The sequence below is a fragment of the Lissotriton helveticus genome, chromosome 10 (genome assembly GCF_964261635.1).
Source record: "Lissotriton helveticus chromosome 10, aLisHel1.1, whole genome shotgun sequence".
Lineage (NCBI taxonomy): Eukaryota > Metazoa > Chordata > Amphibia > Caudata > Salamandridae > Lissotriton > Lissotriton helveticus.
In genome coordinates, this window is record NC_136071.1 from 661,491,737 (window position 1) to 661,510,600 (window position 18,864).

The 18,864-nt window shown below is 47.1% G+C and overlaps 1 protein-coding gene across 1 annotated transcript in view; it reads left to right on the forward strand.

Annotated features, from left to right (window-relative positions):
• The window catches only part of PDXDC1 (pyridoxal dependent decarboxylase domain containing 1), a 399,349-nt gene that overhangs the window by 174,569 nt on the left and 205,916 nt on the right, over window positions 1-18,864 (forward strand). The window contains exon 7 of the mRNA XM_078663195.1: window positions 10,087-10,155. Coding sequence (XP_078519321.1) covers window positions 10,087-10,155 — 69 coding nt within the window. The remainder of the gene's footprint in view (window positions 1-10,086; window positions 10,156-18,864) is intronic.

Genomic DNA, 18,864 nt, shown 5'->3' on the forward strand with positions numbered 1-18,864 from the left:
ATAAGATGGGGGCCTCAGCGCTGACAGGATTTTTTAAAAAAAAAAGAGCATTTATTTAGTCTGATTGTGCTAGTCCTACACAGTTGTGATGCAATACTGCCCATTACTTGGTCTTAAAATGGAGACATGGCCCTGAATTAAATTTATGTCTTGAAACAGTATATGATTTAAGCTATGTAAGACCTATAATAAGTTTGTAAGCAGGCTTAGAACTTCTCTTTCAGTACAACATCTTGCTTTTGTTGTGTTCCCTTTAATTTGGATTTCCTACAGAACAGAATGTTATATCCATTAGCAGTACTTCTTATGTTAAAAAATTAGCAATTGTTTTGTTTAATGTGCTCTGCTTTTTTTATTGTGATGCTGTGGTTCTGTAATCTACTTATTCGGTCCCATTGGTAATTTGTGCAATTTATATTTTCCATATTTTAAGTAACGCTCAGCTAAAACATATTTCTATTGTGGCTCTGTTAGTCCTTTAGGTCTTCATGAAGCAATATACTAAACAAACTTAAGAGTGTGACTTGCATACAGTGAACCTGAAGCTTGAAGAGGTTCATTGTTCTACAGGAGCCATGAGTAAAATATTCCTGTGTGTTCTAGGCCCTGCAAATTTGCATTACCCAGCATTTTTATATGTTATCTCCCCACCTAGCTGCACAAAGGGTTCTCTGTCTGTGGTATGGATTTCTCTTCAAAAGTAACATTGTTGCAGTGCTTGTCGCAGTAAATAGACCCATTGTTTGCTTCCTACATCTGCCTTTGCCTTGATTATGGGAGTTTGGATTTCCTAGTTTGAATAGCATGACACCCGATCTTCGCTCACACAGCCTCAGAACTGGGACAGGAAAAGAAGCAAAGCAACAGCTGAATAGAAGCAAACCTAATTCTTTGCCTGCAGACTTACCTGCACTATGTAAATAGAGGTTGTGAAAGTTTTCTTCTTTAATTACTACAGAGCTTTCACTAACTGCCTTCACTAACCAACATTAGGCATGCACAAATAGGGAAATTACTTGTAGGAAAGAGAGGGTGGGTCTAAACTGCAATTGAAATTCATTGATTTTAATTGAACAGGGTTGATCCTCCAGGGTGACAGTGGAAAAATGTATAAAGATGGCTGTACCTGGCCTCTAAATTAGAACTGGATTGTATTGGAAATGTCTGACTACTATGAGATATTTGAGTGCGTTTTCCCTCAGCAATTTTCTATAAGTCACGGACTAGAGACGATTATAGAGGGGCATATCCATTTTAGGGGCTTGAGGAGGATCTTAAGGGCCATCAGAAAATAAACCAAGTGATGGTCTATCTCCCTAGGGCTCATATTGTTCAAATTAAGAAGACTGGATAGGTGAGACACATTGCACAGAGTCTCTGTCCTGTGTAAAAGGGATTAAGATTGAAGGGAAAGCTGGATTCTGCCACACAGAGATGATTGTTATTATGTACAGGTTTAATAATTTGATGCTTGTAGAAAGTACCTGTGAGACGTATAGATCCACACATTAAGAGCAGAACAAAAACTTGTTCCTCTAGGTGGAGCGGTAAAGAAAACCTTTGTGGTGCAGTCCTGGTGATGATCTCCAGGACTGCGCCACGAAGGCTGACTGAGATGCCTTAATCCACCAGTGTCAGGATTCATTCAACATTGCTGCCCTGAATTCTGCACATTGATTTTTCAATACCTATTCTCATTCACCGCTACAATTATGCGGACCACCACCTGAGGGGCTGTAATCCTGACTTCACCTTGATACAGGTTATCCCCCCCCCCGCACCCCCTCTTCCCTTCCTGAGGAACACCCGCCTGCAGAGGATACAAACCACCCTCTATGCGCAAGGGTCGAAATGTCGACAATGAAATGTCGACAATTTCCCCTAATGGGCCGTACCCTATTTCACCCCATCCCTGCCTCTTTACAGATGATTATACTCTGTGCAACATCAAGAATTAGAAAAGTACTTTCTAATCCATGAGAGACAGGCCCGATTGTAAAACTGGTGCTACTGTAAACCACAACCAGTTTACTAAGGACATTATTATGTGTAATTGATTGTTTTTAACTACTCTCTGATTTCCCTATACATCTGTTCTATTTTCACGAGCACAATACTTTTCCACACTGGAGCAACCCTCTTTTCTGTTTTGAAATGTTTTCTAGGGTGATCTGTGATTATAACTGTGAGATTAAACAGTCACTACTGAAGCTATCTATGGTGCTTGTGTGTCATTTTGAGGATATACCTAAATGAATTGATTAACTATTGGGGTACACTTATGATGAAACTTGAGTTCTATGTGTACCATGTTCATAGATTTTGACTTAAGGAAGTAGGCCTAGGACCATTGTTTTCTATACAAAGCATTACCCAGGTCCGTGGACTAGCATGGGTCACTCCATTATTTTGTAATGGTCCTCTAGGCGGAGCAACTGATAGCTGCAGTTCATGTTACACCCTTCAGAGTCAGGTGAATAACAAGTTTTAAATAGAGTTCTGGGACAAGTGACCGGGTCTAAGAAATAAGACGTTCCATGCGCCCAATACTTGAATGATTGGCATAATTGGGCACCCCTACACTACAGGCAAAAAAAGACATGTAATTTAGTGGTGAATCAGATATCCTATATTGTACTGGCATTGAACCAAGGCAATTACCTCTTCTTGCTGTACAGTGAGCTACAGTTACCTAGCCACAGCTCAGTAAGTGCCACAACTTGTGTAACCATCTACTAAAAGTTTCTTCCATCCTCGTAATGTAAGAATGAGTCTATGCTGTTTGAAATTGCTTAGTTATGGTCTACAGAGCCCTCCTGGAATTCATATCCTGTTACATCCAATCAATTAAACATTCAGATTTAAATGTTGGGCTCAACAGCCAATGGGTTCAAGATATGTATGGCTAGGTGAAATGCTGATGGTAACTGAAATAACCTTCAGGGATGTCTTCCTTTCGTCTCTCTCATATCCCCTGTCTTGTTGGGGAGTGCACCTTGGGGAATTTGACTTTTTAGTCATCCCTTGCCCCTAGTGTGCAACAGCAGTCTGGGCAATGTACCCGCAGGTCAGTCTGAAGGCAGCATTCCTTTATACAATAGCTCCCAGATTTCAAATGTAGCTATTTTGGAGTGACATTAAAGCATTTAGCATCAGAGGGCACAACCCAGAACCAATGATGAGAGAGTAGAGAGGAACTGATTATGTGCACAGAAGGACCAATAGGGCTCATGATTGCCCCATTGTTCACTCTTTTTCTCTCCCTTGCCATAATCTCCCTCCAGAGGCCTGCACATACGTGACAATTGTATCTGATATTCCTGTACTCACTCTACCCAAAGTCAAGACAGCGTCCCAGTTAAAGAACCAAGTATGCCACTTGCTTACCACAAATTGTGGTTTTACCATTACTGATTATGACCACCTCAGGCTTTGGTAGGTACCCCAGGCTGGCCAGGAATCTTTTTATCACAAGGATGATCTAACCATCATACGTTTGATTATGTTCAATTGTTGCCCTTGGTCTCTTTCTACAGCCACCCCTACCACAGGCCAACATGACCCCAGCCCTGTGTAACAAATGTTTGTGCACCTTAACTCTTTCTCATCTCATCCTAACTCAAAATCGCTTCACGCCCCTTTCTGACTTGAATCAATTGAATTGGCAAATGGGAAGGAGGCTTTGGGGGGAGATACACCAGATTCAAATTTTCAAGCTTTGACTGCTATTCTGGCAAGCCTGTAACAAGGCATGGAATGGCTATTGGTAGGCATGATTTCAACACTGATCCATAAATGTGATCCAACAGTTATTATGATATGCTGGAATATAGCAGGTTTAGCCTCCGAAATAAGTAATAAGGACTGGATAGCCTTCATTAATAAGTATGAAGTTATCTTGCTACAAGAAACTTGGGCACAAGATCTGATAACCTGGGAAGACTATTCCAGTTGCTCTCTGCCCGCAGTCTTTGGGTAGAGCTAGGGAGTGTATGACTACCGTGTTTACAATTTCGTTGCAATGCAAGGCTATTGAGGTCCCATTATCCCACCCAGGAATTAATTTTTTTTTGCATTGTCTAGTCTAGACATTTTATTTTTTTCCCCTCATAAACTTCTAGGATAACCCGTGTAGTACAGACATACTTTTTAAAGTCATTGAAATTTTAAGCGAAAGAGCGTCAGCCAGCCTGCGCTGTGTTAACTTGGTCTTTGAGGAAGATTGTAATGCTGAACTTAGATCCAGAGTAATGTTCCTGGACCTCTCTTATGGGGAACGTAAGAAACTAAGATGCTCGTCCATGGAGACTGGGGGGTGGACCTTAGATATTTGTTCAGTTTTAATTTATCAATCAATCAATCAGGGGGATTTGTAAAGCGCGCTACTTACCCGTGTGGGTCTCAAGGCGCTGGGGGGGTCGGCGCTACTGTTCGAAGAGCCAGGTCTTGAGGAGTTTTCTGAAGGCGAGGAGGTCTTCGGTCTGACGTAGGTGGGTAGGAAGGGTGTTCCAGGTCTTTGCGGCGAGGTAGGAGAAGGATCTGCCGCCAGAGGTAGTTTGTTGGATGCGGGAGACGGTGGCGAGGGCGAGGCTGGCGGAGCGGAGCTGGCGGGTGGGGGTGTGGAAGTTAAGTCGGCTATTCAGGTAGGCTGGTCCGGCGTTGTGGAGTGATTTGTGTGCCTGGGTGAGGAGTTTGAAGGTGATCCTCTTGTCGACGGGGAGCCAGTCTAAGTTCCTGTGGCAGCGGCGGGGTGCGTTGACGATCAGTCGGGCGGAGGCATTTTGGATGCGCTGGAGTCGTCGTAGGTGTTTGGCTGGGATTCCGGCGTAGAGTGCGTTGCCATAGTCCAGCCTGCTGCTGACGAGGGCCTGTGTCACTGTTCTTGTTTCGGCCGGGATCCATTTGTAGATCCTGCGAAGGGTGCGGAGGGTGTTGTAGCAGGAGGAGGAGACGGCGTTGACCTGTTTGGACATGGAGAGGGTGGAGTCGAGGATGAATCCCAGGTTGCGTGCGTGGTCGGTGGGTGTCGGTGCTGTCCCCAGAGTGGTAGGCCACTGGGAGTCGTCCCAGGCTGAGGGGTTGGGCCCGAGGATGAGGACCTCCGTCTTGTCCGAGTTCAGTTTCAGACGGCTGCTCCTCATCCAGTCGGCAATGGCCTTCATTCCGTCGTGGATGTTGGTTTTGGCGGTGCGTGGGTCCTTGGTGAGGGAGATGATGAGCTGAGTATCGTCGGCGTAGGAGATGATGTTGAGGTTGTGGTGGCGGGCCACTTGTGCGAGGGGGGCCATGTAGATGTTGAACAGCGTCGGGCTGAGGGAGGAGCCCTGGGGGACGCCGCAGATGATGTCGGTGGCTTCGGATCGGAAAGGCGGGAGGCGGACGCTCTGGGATCTTCCGGGGAGGAAGGACGTGGTCCAGTCGAGGGCCTTGTCTTGGATACCAGCTTCATGGAGGTGTGTCTTTAGTGTGCGATGGCAGACCGTGTCGAAAGGGCCAGATAGGTCCAGGAGGATGAGGGCTGATGTTTCGCCGTTGTCTAATTGGCGCCTGATGTCGTCAGTGGCGGCGATGAGGGCTGTCTCGGTGCTGTGGTTTCGTCTGAATCCGGATTGGGATGGGTCCAGGATGTTGTTGTCTTCTAGGTGGCGGGTCAGTTGCATGTTGACGATTTTCTCGATGAACGGGAGCAAGGAGATGGGCCGGAAGTTTTTGAGGTCCTTGAGGTCCGCCTTGGACTTCTTGAGGAGGGCGGTGATTTCGGCGTGCTTCCAGCTTTCTGGGAAAGTCGCGGTTTCAAAGGAGATGTTGATGACCTTCCGTAGTTGGGGTGCGATGGCTGCGCCTGCCTTGTTGAATATGTGGTGCGGGCACAGGTCCGTCGGAGATCCTGAGTGGATGGAGTTCATGACCTTGCGTGTCTCGTATTCGCAGACGTTGGACCAGGAGGTCAGGAGGTTGGTGCTGATGGTGTTCGCAGGAGGGGTGGGGTCTGGTGCGGTTGGGTCGGTCGTGGCGTTGAAGCTGTCGTGGATGTCAGCGATCTTTCGGTGGAAGAAGTTGGCGAGGGAGTCACACAGTTCCTGTGAGGGCGGGATGTCGTTGGCGCTGGGGTTGGAGAGTTATTTTACGATGCGGAAGAGCTCTTTGCTGTTGTGTGCGTTGTTGTCCAGTCGGTCTTTGAAGGAGGACCTCTTGGCTGATCTGATGAGGTGGTGGTGTCTGCAAGTGGCGTCCTTGTGGTCTGCGTGGTTGTCCGGTATGCGGGAGTGGAGCCATCTCTTCTCCAGTTTCCGGCATGCGCGCTTGGAGGCCAGGAGCTCGTCGGTGAACCAGGAGGCTCTCTTGCTGGCGTGGTTGTTGGGGGTTTCTTCAGTGGGGCGAGGGTGTTGGCACAGTCTTCGATCCACTGTCTGAGGTTGCGGGCTGCGGCGTCCGGGTTGGTGGGCTCGGTGGGTTGGTTCAGGGAGAGGGTGGTGGTCATCTGGTCTTCGGTGATTTTGCTCCAGCAGCGGCGAGGCAGCTGTTGGGTGCGGTGGTGCGTGGCAGGTTTTCTGAAGGTGAAGTGAATGCAGCGGTGGTCTGTCCAGTGGGGTTCGGTGGTGTGGTTGAAGGAGACGTGGGTGCTTGTGGTGAAGACGGCGTCCAGCGTGTGGCCGGCGGCATGGGTGGGTGTGGTGACGAGTTGTCTGAGGCCTAGGTTGGCGAGGTTGCCGATCAGTGTGGCGGCGTTGGCGTCGTTGTTCTCGAGGTGGAATGTAGCTGAAATTTGCGGGAAGGCAGACAATATAATCCCGCCACACACAGGGCAGGGATGTAGGACTATAACTGATTACATTTTATTGCTTGCTCTTTATCTTGATTTGCCAACATTGGGCTGTCCATGACCCCAATCTTTTAACATTAAACCTGTGTGATAAAAAAGGGAAGACTCCTAAGAAGGGAGTTACTGGCGTAGTACCTATGCAGTAGAGGCTGAGGGTAAGAAGGAAGTCTCCAAATATCGAACTATTTTTTTAAAACATTAGTGGCAACATATCCTCAGTCAATGACTAGTTAGCATTTGATGATAAATTTGGGTATTTGTTTATTCAAGCCTTTGCTAATGTGGGACAACTTTTTAAGAATGCCTTATTAGCCTTGGTTAGAAACAAGAACCCAGCCAGCCTAACTGGTTTGATAACACCTGTAGGAAAGCCAATAGAACCCAATTCTAGGGATCAAGAAGTCATCCGTAGATTTAGAACCAACTATAAACTTTCCTCAAAAACAGAAAGATAGCACTTAATGAAGACGTTCAAAAGCTTGGTTACCCCTTGCTCCTTGAAGGGCACCTGTATGCTTTGGAAAATTGTTAACTTGCCCAAATTAAACACGGAGGAGTCCTTTGGCCCAGGTATGAACATTATCGTTGAGTTTTGGGTAGAACAATCTAAATCTGTCTACCATTTGGTGGGATGTATGCTGTCTGACATTGTTATACCCTGTCCTATGTACCCTCCTCTTACCTGTTTTGAGTTGGAGACAGTGACAAATGCAATCTTGAAGAGGCCCCCAGGGAAGGCCCAGGGCCCTGATGGGTTAATATGATATTTATACATCTAATTTAGAATTTTGAGTCCCTGCTGTCACTAATGCCATAAATCCATCTTGTGCCACAAAAGTACAGTTCTTTTGGCACTCTGCTCTCATAGTGCCTGTGTTTAAAAAGATAATATGCAAGACCCAGCATGCTAAAGACCAATTTCCTTTTATTGATTCTGTGGTCAGTCTGGTCGGCCAGATATTTTTTCACAGAATAATAAAATGGGCAGACGCGACAAATGTGTTTTTTAGGTACTATACAAGTTTAGAACTGGCTTGGATATTCTTGAGGAACATCTCATCCTCCAGTTGATAGTTGGCAAATATACACTGGCTAAGCCGGATGTGTTGTTCCAATCATTTATGGACCATGGCAATGCTTTCTATCAATCCAAGCTCAGGGCTAGCCCATCAAGGATGAGCAGGAACAAGGTTCTAATTAATTTTCACTGCACTTTACAAAATGAGGTTACGGCATTCGTAACACTTTTTTCAGGAGGAAAGTACCAATGTATTTGCATTGGAGCGGTGAGTTAGAAAGGGTTGCATTCTTGCACCAGCATTATTTTTATTGTCTATAATGATCTTAATGTCTTTTAAATTTCGCATTGCAAGTACATGCCAATGATGCGCTCAAGACCAGTTCATGTTTTAATGGATTCTGCTGATGTTGATTTAATGTCCAGAGCACCAAATGCCCTGCAAGGACTGATTGACTCTTTTTTTGAAACTTTTATGAATAGCTTGGATCTAGGAATGAACATCAGTAAAACACACTATATGGTATGCAGTAGTCCCAATAGTTAGACCAGACCTATTCTTATCAAGGGTGAGAACGTTGGTAAGGTGGCCCGTTTTCCCTACTCTGGTATTAATTTTGATTCTCTCAGCTCATTGCCTATCGAAAAGGTGTTTGGGATTTAACCAAGCTGTAGGCCTAGAGCATTGGGAATAAACCTGTCCTGCCCCATTCTAGATATTTATAATCGTGAATGCATCCAGATTGTAACATATGCGGCAATTTGGGGTTACCGTAGTACACATAGCTTGCAGATAAAAGAAAAATGCATTTGTAGACTGCTTTTGGGGTTACCACCCAGTAGTCTATGTTTCTTCTTGCACGAAAAACTAGAAAATATTAAGCAATGTGGAGGATAGTGTGAAATTGGCACCAATCAAATTATGGGTTTCTATGTGGTCTAACTGCCATGCCTCCTTAAGTCGCCTTATCATAAATGATTGTCTAGCTGTACCCAGCTTGTCTACCCTGGATATATTATATTAAATAATTAGCTGACTCTAGGAAGTCCTGAACTATGTGGTAGCCCTCATAAGATACTACTGGGGGTATAGTTTAAAGACCAATTTAGTGCCTATGCTACACTATGGGGCTGATTCTGATGCAGTTAGGAAATCTTCCTGATCAAATCGGTTTGTAAATGATTTCCGACCGACTCGGAAGAGTCCGACCGACCGAGTATGATGCATCCGGATGCTTCCAGATACGATTTGGTTGGACTCCTATTGACTTCTATGGGAGCCTATTTTCCTAACCGCATCGTAATCTGGACCTCGGTCGGGAAGACACGTTCCCGATCCGATGTGGAAGGAACAAATGCTGTTAGGAGGCCTTCCTAACCGCATCGTAATCTGGTCCTTGGTGGGAATGCTTTCCTAACCCCATCGAAATCGGGCCCTAAGTAGGGAGATGTATGACTGTTTTTTGCGGTCACTGACGGGAAATGGGTCTGTTTGCGGCTGCAAAATAGGTCTGCCTTATGTAGAAACCCTATTCTGTGAGTCAGTAACCTATTACTGACTCGCAAAATAGGATGGGCATGCTAAGGACAACCTTCTGAACAGCGAGTCATACTTCAATGTACGATTGTTTTGCGACCGCAATTGTTGTTGCAAAACACTCGCAGTTTACCACCCATTTCAAAAAGATGATAAGCCACTGGCAAACAGAAAGGGACCCCCTTCCCCTTTGTGACTGGCAGCAAAAATATTTTTTATGAGCCGGCAGTGGCCCCAGGGACCACTGACTGCTCTTAAAAAATGAAATCAAACGTTTCATTTTTCTTTTTTAAATGCATCATTTTCTTTAAGGAAAACAGGCTGCATTTTTTTTCTAAAAACTGCTTTATTTAAAAAGCAGTCACAGACATGGTGGTCTGCTGAGCCCAGCAGGCTACCATCGCTGGGAGTGGTAGCCATTTCCAATGGGTCGCAAATCGCGAGCTGTCTTATGGATATTAATGAGGCAGGCAATCTGCCAAACCATTTGGAGTCGGAAACAGTGTGTGAGATACGGTTGTACATTCCATTTTGCGAGTCGCAAATCAACGCACTTATTTGTGGCAATGTTGTATGCTTATTCATAAACCTAACTCCACAAGAAACAAATTTAGAGATGTTCATGTTTTATGTCCACAAAGTTGAAATAAGGTTGTGTACAGGGCCTGTGGGATATTTGATTCTGATACTGCAATCATTTTATTACAGCTTGGTTTGCCCCTCTCCTGTCTGTGTCGGGTGCCTTGCAACACAATGTTTGGATCACAGCATCAGATGGTAAGTTTTCAGAGCTACATGACAAATCTCATACTAAGCAACCATGGTGATTGATACTTTGTCTAGGCCTATTTTTAGCTGCTTGGGATTGTACAATTCAGGGGTCAAAGCAAAGAGTTACAAATCCTAGGCATTGTTAAGTACGTCTCTGTTGAACAGGGTTCTCTATTGACTCCTTTTCCAGCATCCGTCCCTCTGATTTTAAAGTTTATGGAGATACATTTGAAACTAAAATATACTAACTGTATAGTGAAAGTTATTTTGTCCTACTGAGTTTCGGCGAGAACACTCATCTGAAGGAACAGTCAAAGTGGTTAAAATCTAATTCTTGGTTTGTTTTAGTATTCACTTGCGAAACCACCTTTCTACCTAGCGTAAAATATACTTCAATTTGCTCTTGTTCAAATATTTTTTATTTGTTTATAGGTTTGCATAGTGCGCACAGCTACTACAGAGTAGCTGGTAGCGATAGGAGTAAGCGTAAGATTCAAATGAATGGTGGCGCGGCCAAGCCACGTACCAAGATAGCCACGCGGCACTGAAACTCTGCCCGACGGCCCAGTAACGATCCGACTATCTCGGCGAAGTGATCCTGACCGACAGTTGGGAATCTGTCTCATGCACGTCTGCGCTCCTGCTGTCCACATTTCAGCCCTCTGGGCGGTCTGTAACCACTGAAAATGCCATCTGTGGCTCGGAGGGAGGAGCTGACTGCGGCCAAGTGTTCAGCTGCCCGAAATTCTTGTCCGGCTGACATTGAGGCTACGATGCCAGCGGTCAGCATTGCCCTGCCTACGTCATCTCTGATCTGCCCTGGACTTGTGGTGAGTGCATTGCCGCCATCTCCCTACACATCTGCGCCCCCATTCCCGCCGTGGTGTCCCCCAGGCCCGGTTCTAGAGGGTGGGCCGGGTGGGCCGGGCCCACCCAAACATGAGCCTGGCCCACCCAAACAGGAGCCTTGGCCTGAGGCCTGATGTGAGCCGTTCCTCCCCCATCAGTGTTCGGGCTGGCTCTCCTGATCCAAAGTCAAGAGGCTGCTGCAGCCTCTGCGCAGCCCAGCACAGATTATCGCGGCCCATTGTCACATATAGAATGACAATGGGCCAAAGCCAGCAGGCACAGCATGTGGTGGGAGCTCCGGCCCTGGCCTCTTCAAACGGTGGTGCACACCTCCCTGGGGGTCCGTGATTGCATTCCCAGGGGGGCACAACTGCGTCTGCAAGGAAGGAATTGTGAATGAAGATCGCCTGCAAGCGTGGACGTTTTTCTGGTGAGTTCACAGGCTGTCTTCTTTTATATGCATAAGTTAAACAGCATAAAAAGTTTGCACCTGTAATCCTGAGTGTTTCCTGGGGCGCTGTCAGTGAGTAGGGAGACGGGGCTCAAGGGTAAACGCAACATGCTAATAACTATGTAATTTTTTCTTCTTCATATAATTGCATATTTAAAAAAAGCACACACACAGTAAATGAAAAAACAAAGCAAATGAAACGATTTTTGCAAAAATATACTCTCACGTTATAAACCTCAGTTATCTAAAGCAATCACTGCAGATTTCTGTGTCTGACCAGAGAGTCGCCGATTTGAATCCTGGTTTTCACAGTGGGAAATAGTAACTAGTGTATTTATAGAGCTACAGAGCCTGTGGTAAAAAGCACTTTGGCATCACATAAAGCATATATTAGCTCCTCGGCTGCTTTTATGTGTGTTGCTTAACCAGTTGCATAGGGTCCAGTGTCATGAGAGGCCTATTAAAGCCAGGGTCACTGGAATTATGCGGCAGGGGAGGACCAAATCATGTGGCAGGGTTGACTAAATTATGTGGCAAGAAAAGGAAAATTATGTGGGGTTATGCAGAACATTTTGTCATGCATCTACTTTGTCATTTTTGCATTTGGGAAAAACTATCTGGGCATTGATTTTACCTCATTAATGCTGGTTTAATACCCAAATATAGCAAAAAGCAAAAGAAAGGTGACCAGTCAAGCTTTGCGAAGGGCGTTTCACAGAGAGATGAGAGAACCTTCACACCGAAAAGGTGGGGACAGCACATTGGAGCTCATTATTTTTAAAAGGGAGGAGTTGTGTCCTAATGGCAAGAGCTTCCTACTTTGGAACCTAGTTCAGGTCCTCCTGTCAGCTCAACTCAAATCACTTAATAGTCCAGTGCCTAAAATAAAAAAATATATATAATACATTTTATGAACTTGTATTTGTGTAATGTAAATGGTGCTTATTTAAAGTTTCCCAATGCCCTTGGGCCGGGTCTTCCTTACGTAAAACCAAAAAAGTGATGGATAACCTGTTTCAAGATTGGAGTGATAGCCATGGTCGGTAAGTTGTGAAAGAGGCAGAGGAGGTAGGGGGCTAATTCGGGCCTCAGCTATAATTAGTGCAGGAATAAAATTCCATTGGGGCCCAGGAGTGCGAGGGGCTCACAAGAACCAATTTATTGAGAGAACAGGTTTTTTGTCAATTTCTGTTATTGCTTGATGATTTTCCCTATCATATGTTTCACATTTACTGTGGATTATGAGCTACAGAAAAGTGTCCATGATATGATCTCAAAAGCTCTGCCTTTGCTCTCAGCCCTGCCTCTCCTGTTTTACGATCCTTGGAATAAAGTTTTGCATGGGTCCCCAACTTCAAAACATTTTGCTTTGGGGGGCCCCATGCAAAAAAGTTTGAAGACCACTGCCTTAGGGTATGACAGTGAGGCCTCACCACGGGAGATGCTGCTACGACGGGCCAGAGTTTTCACTCCCCTTGGAACAGGAAGTGATGAGGGCAATAAACAGGGTTTTGCTCCCTCCCTCCTTGCAGTGGATGGCTGTCCCGACTCCAACTCATTCTGGCCAGGCAAGGCATCCTCACTGCTCTACCAACCTCCCATCTCAAACTCAGGATTTAACCAGAAACCAACCCCCACCATACCTATCTCTTTGAGATGTGGCATTTAATGTATAGGCTTTGTCAGCAGATGCCCTTGGCAGCGAGTTTCCTGGGCCCTAGGGCCACCGCAGTGTAACTTTTAAGTTACCTCAGTCAAAGGAGGGCCACCACAGAAACTGTTATGGTTTTTCTGAGAGACCAAATGTTTGATCATGTACTCCTTCCTTGGAAAAAAAAATAAAGCCCTTTCAATCAAAACCAGTGAAACTGAACATGTTTACGCCATAGTTATTTGTTCAGACAGCACAGTCATTAACTGCTGCCTGCTGGGCTGTATTGATATAACCAGGGCCACTGGAATTATGCACCATTGGGGAGGGAGCCTGGCTGCTTGCATCCTGGGCAGGAGCTGAGTAGCCGTGGCACCCGGTAAGCTACATTAAAAAAAAAGATATTATTAAATTACCCCCCCGTGTGATCCCCCCTGCCCCCTCTCCCTCCCCCCGCGAGTCATGCCGGACGCGACTAACTCAGTGGCCCACCCAAATACACCATTGGCCCACCCAAATAAAAATTCCTGGAGCCGGGCCTGGTGTCCCCCCTCTCACAGAATTCCTCTGGGTGGTGCACGCTGCGGCGCTCCTGTAATCCTCCGGAGGCGACAAGGGTCCCGGTGGTGGTAGGGAGGCAGCCGCCCGGCTGCGCGTTGCAGCAGTGTGGGCGGAGACATCGGGCGGCCTGAGTACATGATCGGCCGCAGCGTCTGTAGCACAACATAATCGGCGAGGTCTCCCCTGCACGCTACCCCACCGACTTAGCCTCCCACGGCGTCACCTAACGGTAGCACAAGCTAGTGTGTACTTTTTGCCCCCGGAAACCGCCAGCCCTGCATGACCCATTCTCCAGCTCCCTGTGGAGGCCTAGGTGAGCCTCCCTCGCCTTGGGCCTTCATCGGAACAGGCCCTTTCACCCGCCATCCAGGATCACCCCTGCAGCCACCTTGCCGCCCGGATTCGGCTTCTGCTGCCCTCTTGCCCCATTGCACCAACTGCAGCACATTGAGCCATCAAGAAATGTGGTTACGGAACATCTCGTCACCCTATTATCCAACTATGTGCCTGGGGTCATTGCTACACTGGGAGCTGGCCGCAGCGCTATGGGCAAAAAGGACCCCAAGCAACGACTACTCACCTTCCCGGCTGTTGCAGACGTGGCACACGATCAGAGCGCCATCAGGGCGGACAGGCTTCCTCAGTCGTGCCGGACACAGGCCTCTCTAACCCAGACTTGCTTACTGAACTCAGGGCTGGGTTCAAGTACCTTGACCACAGGTTCGACACACTGGAGAAATGCCTGCACGCACTTGGGGCCAAATTGGAGGTATACGACCACCGATTGGACAATGCAGATGGCTAAATATCAGACTTCGAGGACGGGGCTGCGCAATCAACAAAAAGGCTGGAGCGCATGGAAAAGATTTTGAAAGAAGTTGCAATAAAGAATGAGGACTTGGAGGCTTGCAGCCGCCGCAACAATCTCCGCATTACTGGGGTTCCGGAGTCTACCAACACTGGCAAAATGGACACCTTTGTTGAGACCTTACTGTTTGACATTTTTGGAAAGGATGCATTTACCCCCGGGTTTGTGGTGGAAAGAGCGCACCGATCGCTCGGCCCAAGCCCCAACCCCGGCTGCCCGCCTAGACCTATAATAGCACGCATTATGAATTTCCAGGACAGAGACACTGCTCAAAGACTTGCCAGGGAGCATGGCAAACTGACCTGGCAAGGTAACACCGTGTCACTCTATCTGGATTTCACATTCATGGTCCAAGAGGCCCGTCACAAGATCAAGGGTTTCAAGGCGATGCTTCGAAACTTGGGCCTCTGATATGGAATGCTATATCCGGCCCGCCTTAGAGTTGACATCAACTGGCGCCCTCGTTTTTTCGAGACTCTGAGTGAGGTGCAAGCTTTCTGCGCCTCATACAAGACCTCTAACTCCCAGCGGAGTGAAGACTGCAGCGGCCGCTCTTAGATCCACAGTGGCTCTGCGGCTAGTATGGACCTTTTCTCAAATGGTTAATCCTGGTGTTTTTTTGCCTGGTTCCCTGCACCTGCTGCATTCATATATTGCGATATTAGTCATTGACGCATGTAGCTATGATCACTGAGATAGTATGAGAACTGTTCTATTATAATGTTTCGTTATTGCTGGGCCTCGCCGAAGCGTTACCTCACCCCTAGGTGCGTAGCACACAGTTGTTATTAACGATATTAATGCATCAGGAAATGTTCATATCCTTTCAAGTGAGAAGTTCACAAGATGCATTGGAAGCTTGGTTAATGGGTTCTTCACCTTGCATGTGGATTCGCAAGGTTGTGTGGAGGGTGGGGAGGGATGGGAAAGGGTTTGCTTCATTAGTTGTCATTGCATTACCGGCTCCATACACGATATTCACTTCATCGTAATAATTTCAGGTTTTTTTTACATTATGACACAACAGACCCGGCTCCTGAATTAGTCGATCATTCAAACCTAGTCCTCATGACCTGGAACGTTCGGGGTCTTAATAACCCTAAGAAACGTAAACATGTCCTACACTACCTGCAGCGGCAGAAAGTTGACATCGCCTTCCTACAGGAAATGCATTTACCGAAGTCGGACTCCACGCACTACTCCTCCAGTTGAGGATCACACCGCTATTTTTTCAATTATAGCACCTATGCACGGGGCGCTGCAATCTTAATTCATAAGCAACTCGAATTCTCACGGACTCATTCCCAGGCAGATCGGGAAGGATGATACATCATAGTAGTGGAAATCTGCTGGGCCACTTGATCACGTTGTTGTGTGTCTATGCCCCAAATATCGACAGTTTGGACTTTTTCCAAGACGCTACTCTCACACGGTGGGGTTCAGGCAACCTGTTATTGGGTGGTGATTTCAATTTACTTATGGACTGCACAGTTGACTGCTCTTCCAGCGCAGCAGACTCTAAGCCTAGGGCCCGACGGGTATTGTTAGAAACATGCGCAACATTTCAACTTACTGATTTGTAGCGATTGCGCTACCCCATGAATCCAGTATACACTCATTATTCAGCCCCAAACAATACCTGGACCAGATTAGATTTTTGTCTGCTCTCCCCTGGCCTCATTCCCTGGCACACCACAAGCGCGACTCTGTCCAGGTCATATTCTGATCACGCACCTGTCAAGCTCAAACTCCGGATCCCCAGGCCCGAGGGGCAGATTACCTGGCAGTGCCCTAAACGATGAGTTGTTAGACTCGGAACTCAGGGAAGCAATTGAAGACTACTTTGATCTCAATGCAGGCTCAGTAGATACGTGGGCGATGCTATTGGAAGCTTTCAAAGCATACAGTAGGGGAGTCGTAATAGCCAAGCACGGGGGGTCCTGAGGGACTTACGGAAAACTCTTGCCAACATTGAACAGCAGCTAGTTGCTCTAGATGCTTCGATGCAATGCCTGTCAGACACCTCTGAGGAGGAGCGGCAGCGGTTATCGCCACTGTTAGAATTTTGCGAAGCAGCGGACAGGGAAGCACACTACCTCAGCAAGTACGTAACAGCACGTCGCTATGGTGAGGGCGAGCGGCCTGGGCCCACACTGGCGCAGCTGCTCAGACCCCAGTACTCTGCAGCACACATTACTGAGCTCCGCGCTGCTACAGGGGCCACGTTAACAGACATTCAGGACGAATTCTTGTCCTATTATAAGCTATTATACACTTCCACGCAGGATCGCTCTCCCGGGGAGCGCGAAGGGTATTTTGAAAAATCGCATTAGTGTATTTTGACAAATACATGCAAGATTTCCTCACTGAACCTTTCTCTAAGGACAAAATATCTGATGCAATTGATGCACTTAATGGTTCTACTGCCCCTGGCCTCAATGGGTTTATAAACTGTATAAGGACATGTTAGCCCCTAGACTCATTGAGGTCTACCATGAGGCTCTAAAACGGAACCAATTACCTCCTATGCTACGGGAAGCAGCAATCGTCTTACTACCAAAACCGGGCAAGGACCCTCTGCACTGTGGCTTGTATAGACCTCTCTCTATCTAATAAACTTCGATTATAAAATACTAGCAAAGACGATCGCTATCCGTCTCGCATTACTGTTGGACAAAATAATCTCCCTTCTCAATTGGGTTTTGTGCCCCCACCGATCCACGTCTCTGAACCTACGTACTCTTTTTGCTGTCCTCTATAGACTCAACCCCGATGTCCCAGCCGCAGCTGTCCTGCTGTACGCGGAAAAGGCATTTGAATCTCTGGAGTGGCCGTTCCTTTGGCCAGTAATTAGAAGGGTGGGCATGTCCTTCGGAGTCATTAGGCTTACAGCACTGCTGTACTCAGCCCCTACCGCCAGACTGCGCTTAAACGGCCCGCTTTCTCGCTCCTTCACATTGTCCAGTGGCACAAGGCAAGGCTGCACCCTGTGCCCCCTGCTTTTCATACTTGCAATTGACCCATTGGTCCGGCACTTTCAGAAACGCCATCTACACAGGGGAATCCAATTTAATACAGGACCATTATTGGTGTCCCTATATGCGGACGATAATTTTTTATATGTTCTGGACCCTCGGCACAAATTAGACCTGCTCATTCGTGAGATTATTAGATTTGGTGGTTTCTCGGGCCTCTGCATAAATTGGCACAAATCTGTGATATTTCCCCTCACTCAGGGTACGGACATATGGGAAGCTGAGTTCCCTCTGACATGGTGCACCGAGTCCGTTAAGTATCTGGGAATTAGCATACACTTGAACACCGCTGAGATCATTCTATCTAACTACGGAATAGCGATGCACTCGCTGGAGAAACAAGCGGATCAATGGCTCAGACTCCCACTTTCGCTCGCCGGCCGTATCACCCTGATTAAAATGATTGTACTTCCCAAATGTCTCTATTATTTCAACAATATATCAATCTTGCTCCTGAATCACTTTTTCCGCTCCACAAACGCACATCTCATCTGGCTCACGTGGGGGTCAAACGCCCCAGGCTAAGATGGGAGGTCATGACACTCCCTTATCACAGGGGTGGCATGGGGGTACCCAATCTACAATTGTATTACCTAGTAGCCCAGTGCAGTTATGCACACACTTGGTTTCACCACGACGTTAGGATCCCGTATCTGTGACCTGAGGCTGACTTACTCCTGCCAGACGCTCTGAACACAGTATTGCCCCTGGGGTTCCCTCGTGACCCCCGGGATATCCAGACAGTCTCCACAACCAGCTGGGCATGGCTCAAATTGGTAAGGCAGATGGGATCCCCGACTTTCTACTCTCCGAGCCTACCGCTTCCCCATCAACGCTGGTTCACCATTACTGGGGAGAGAGTTGTTCAACGTACCTTGACCCGGTTTGGCATATCCAACTTGGGGGACCTTTATGTCCACGGTCATGCCTTATCTGCATCTGACACGGATGCATTCCCTGAATGCGTCATTCATGGATACATTTGTACTCGCCCACATCCGTTCCAATTTATGCGCCAAGGTCCCTGGGTTTCCCGTGGAACCCAGCCCGTTTTGCCGATGCCCACTGTAATAGAAAGCGAAATGTGCACTCGCCTAATCTCCAAATTTTACAGGTCATGCACAGCGAAGGTCCCGCTCAACGACTCCGCAGTCTGAGCTGCATGGGAGGCAGACTTAGGACATCCCATCACCGATGACCAGTGGGGAGCCTGTTGCCAACAGATTAAGTCAATTTCTCTGAACAGTCGCCATAAACTCCTCCATTTTAAATTCCTTAGGAGAATATACATCCCACCAGA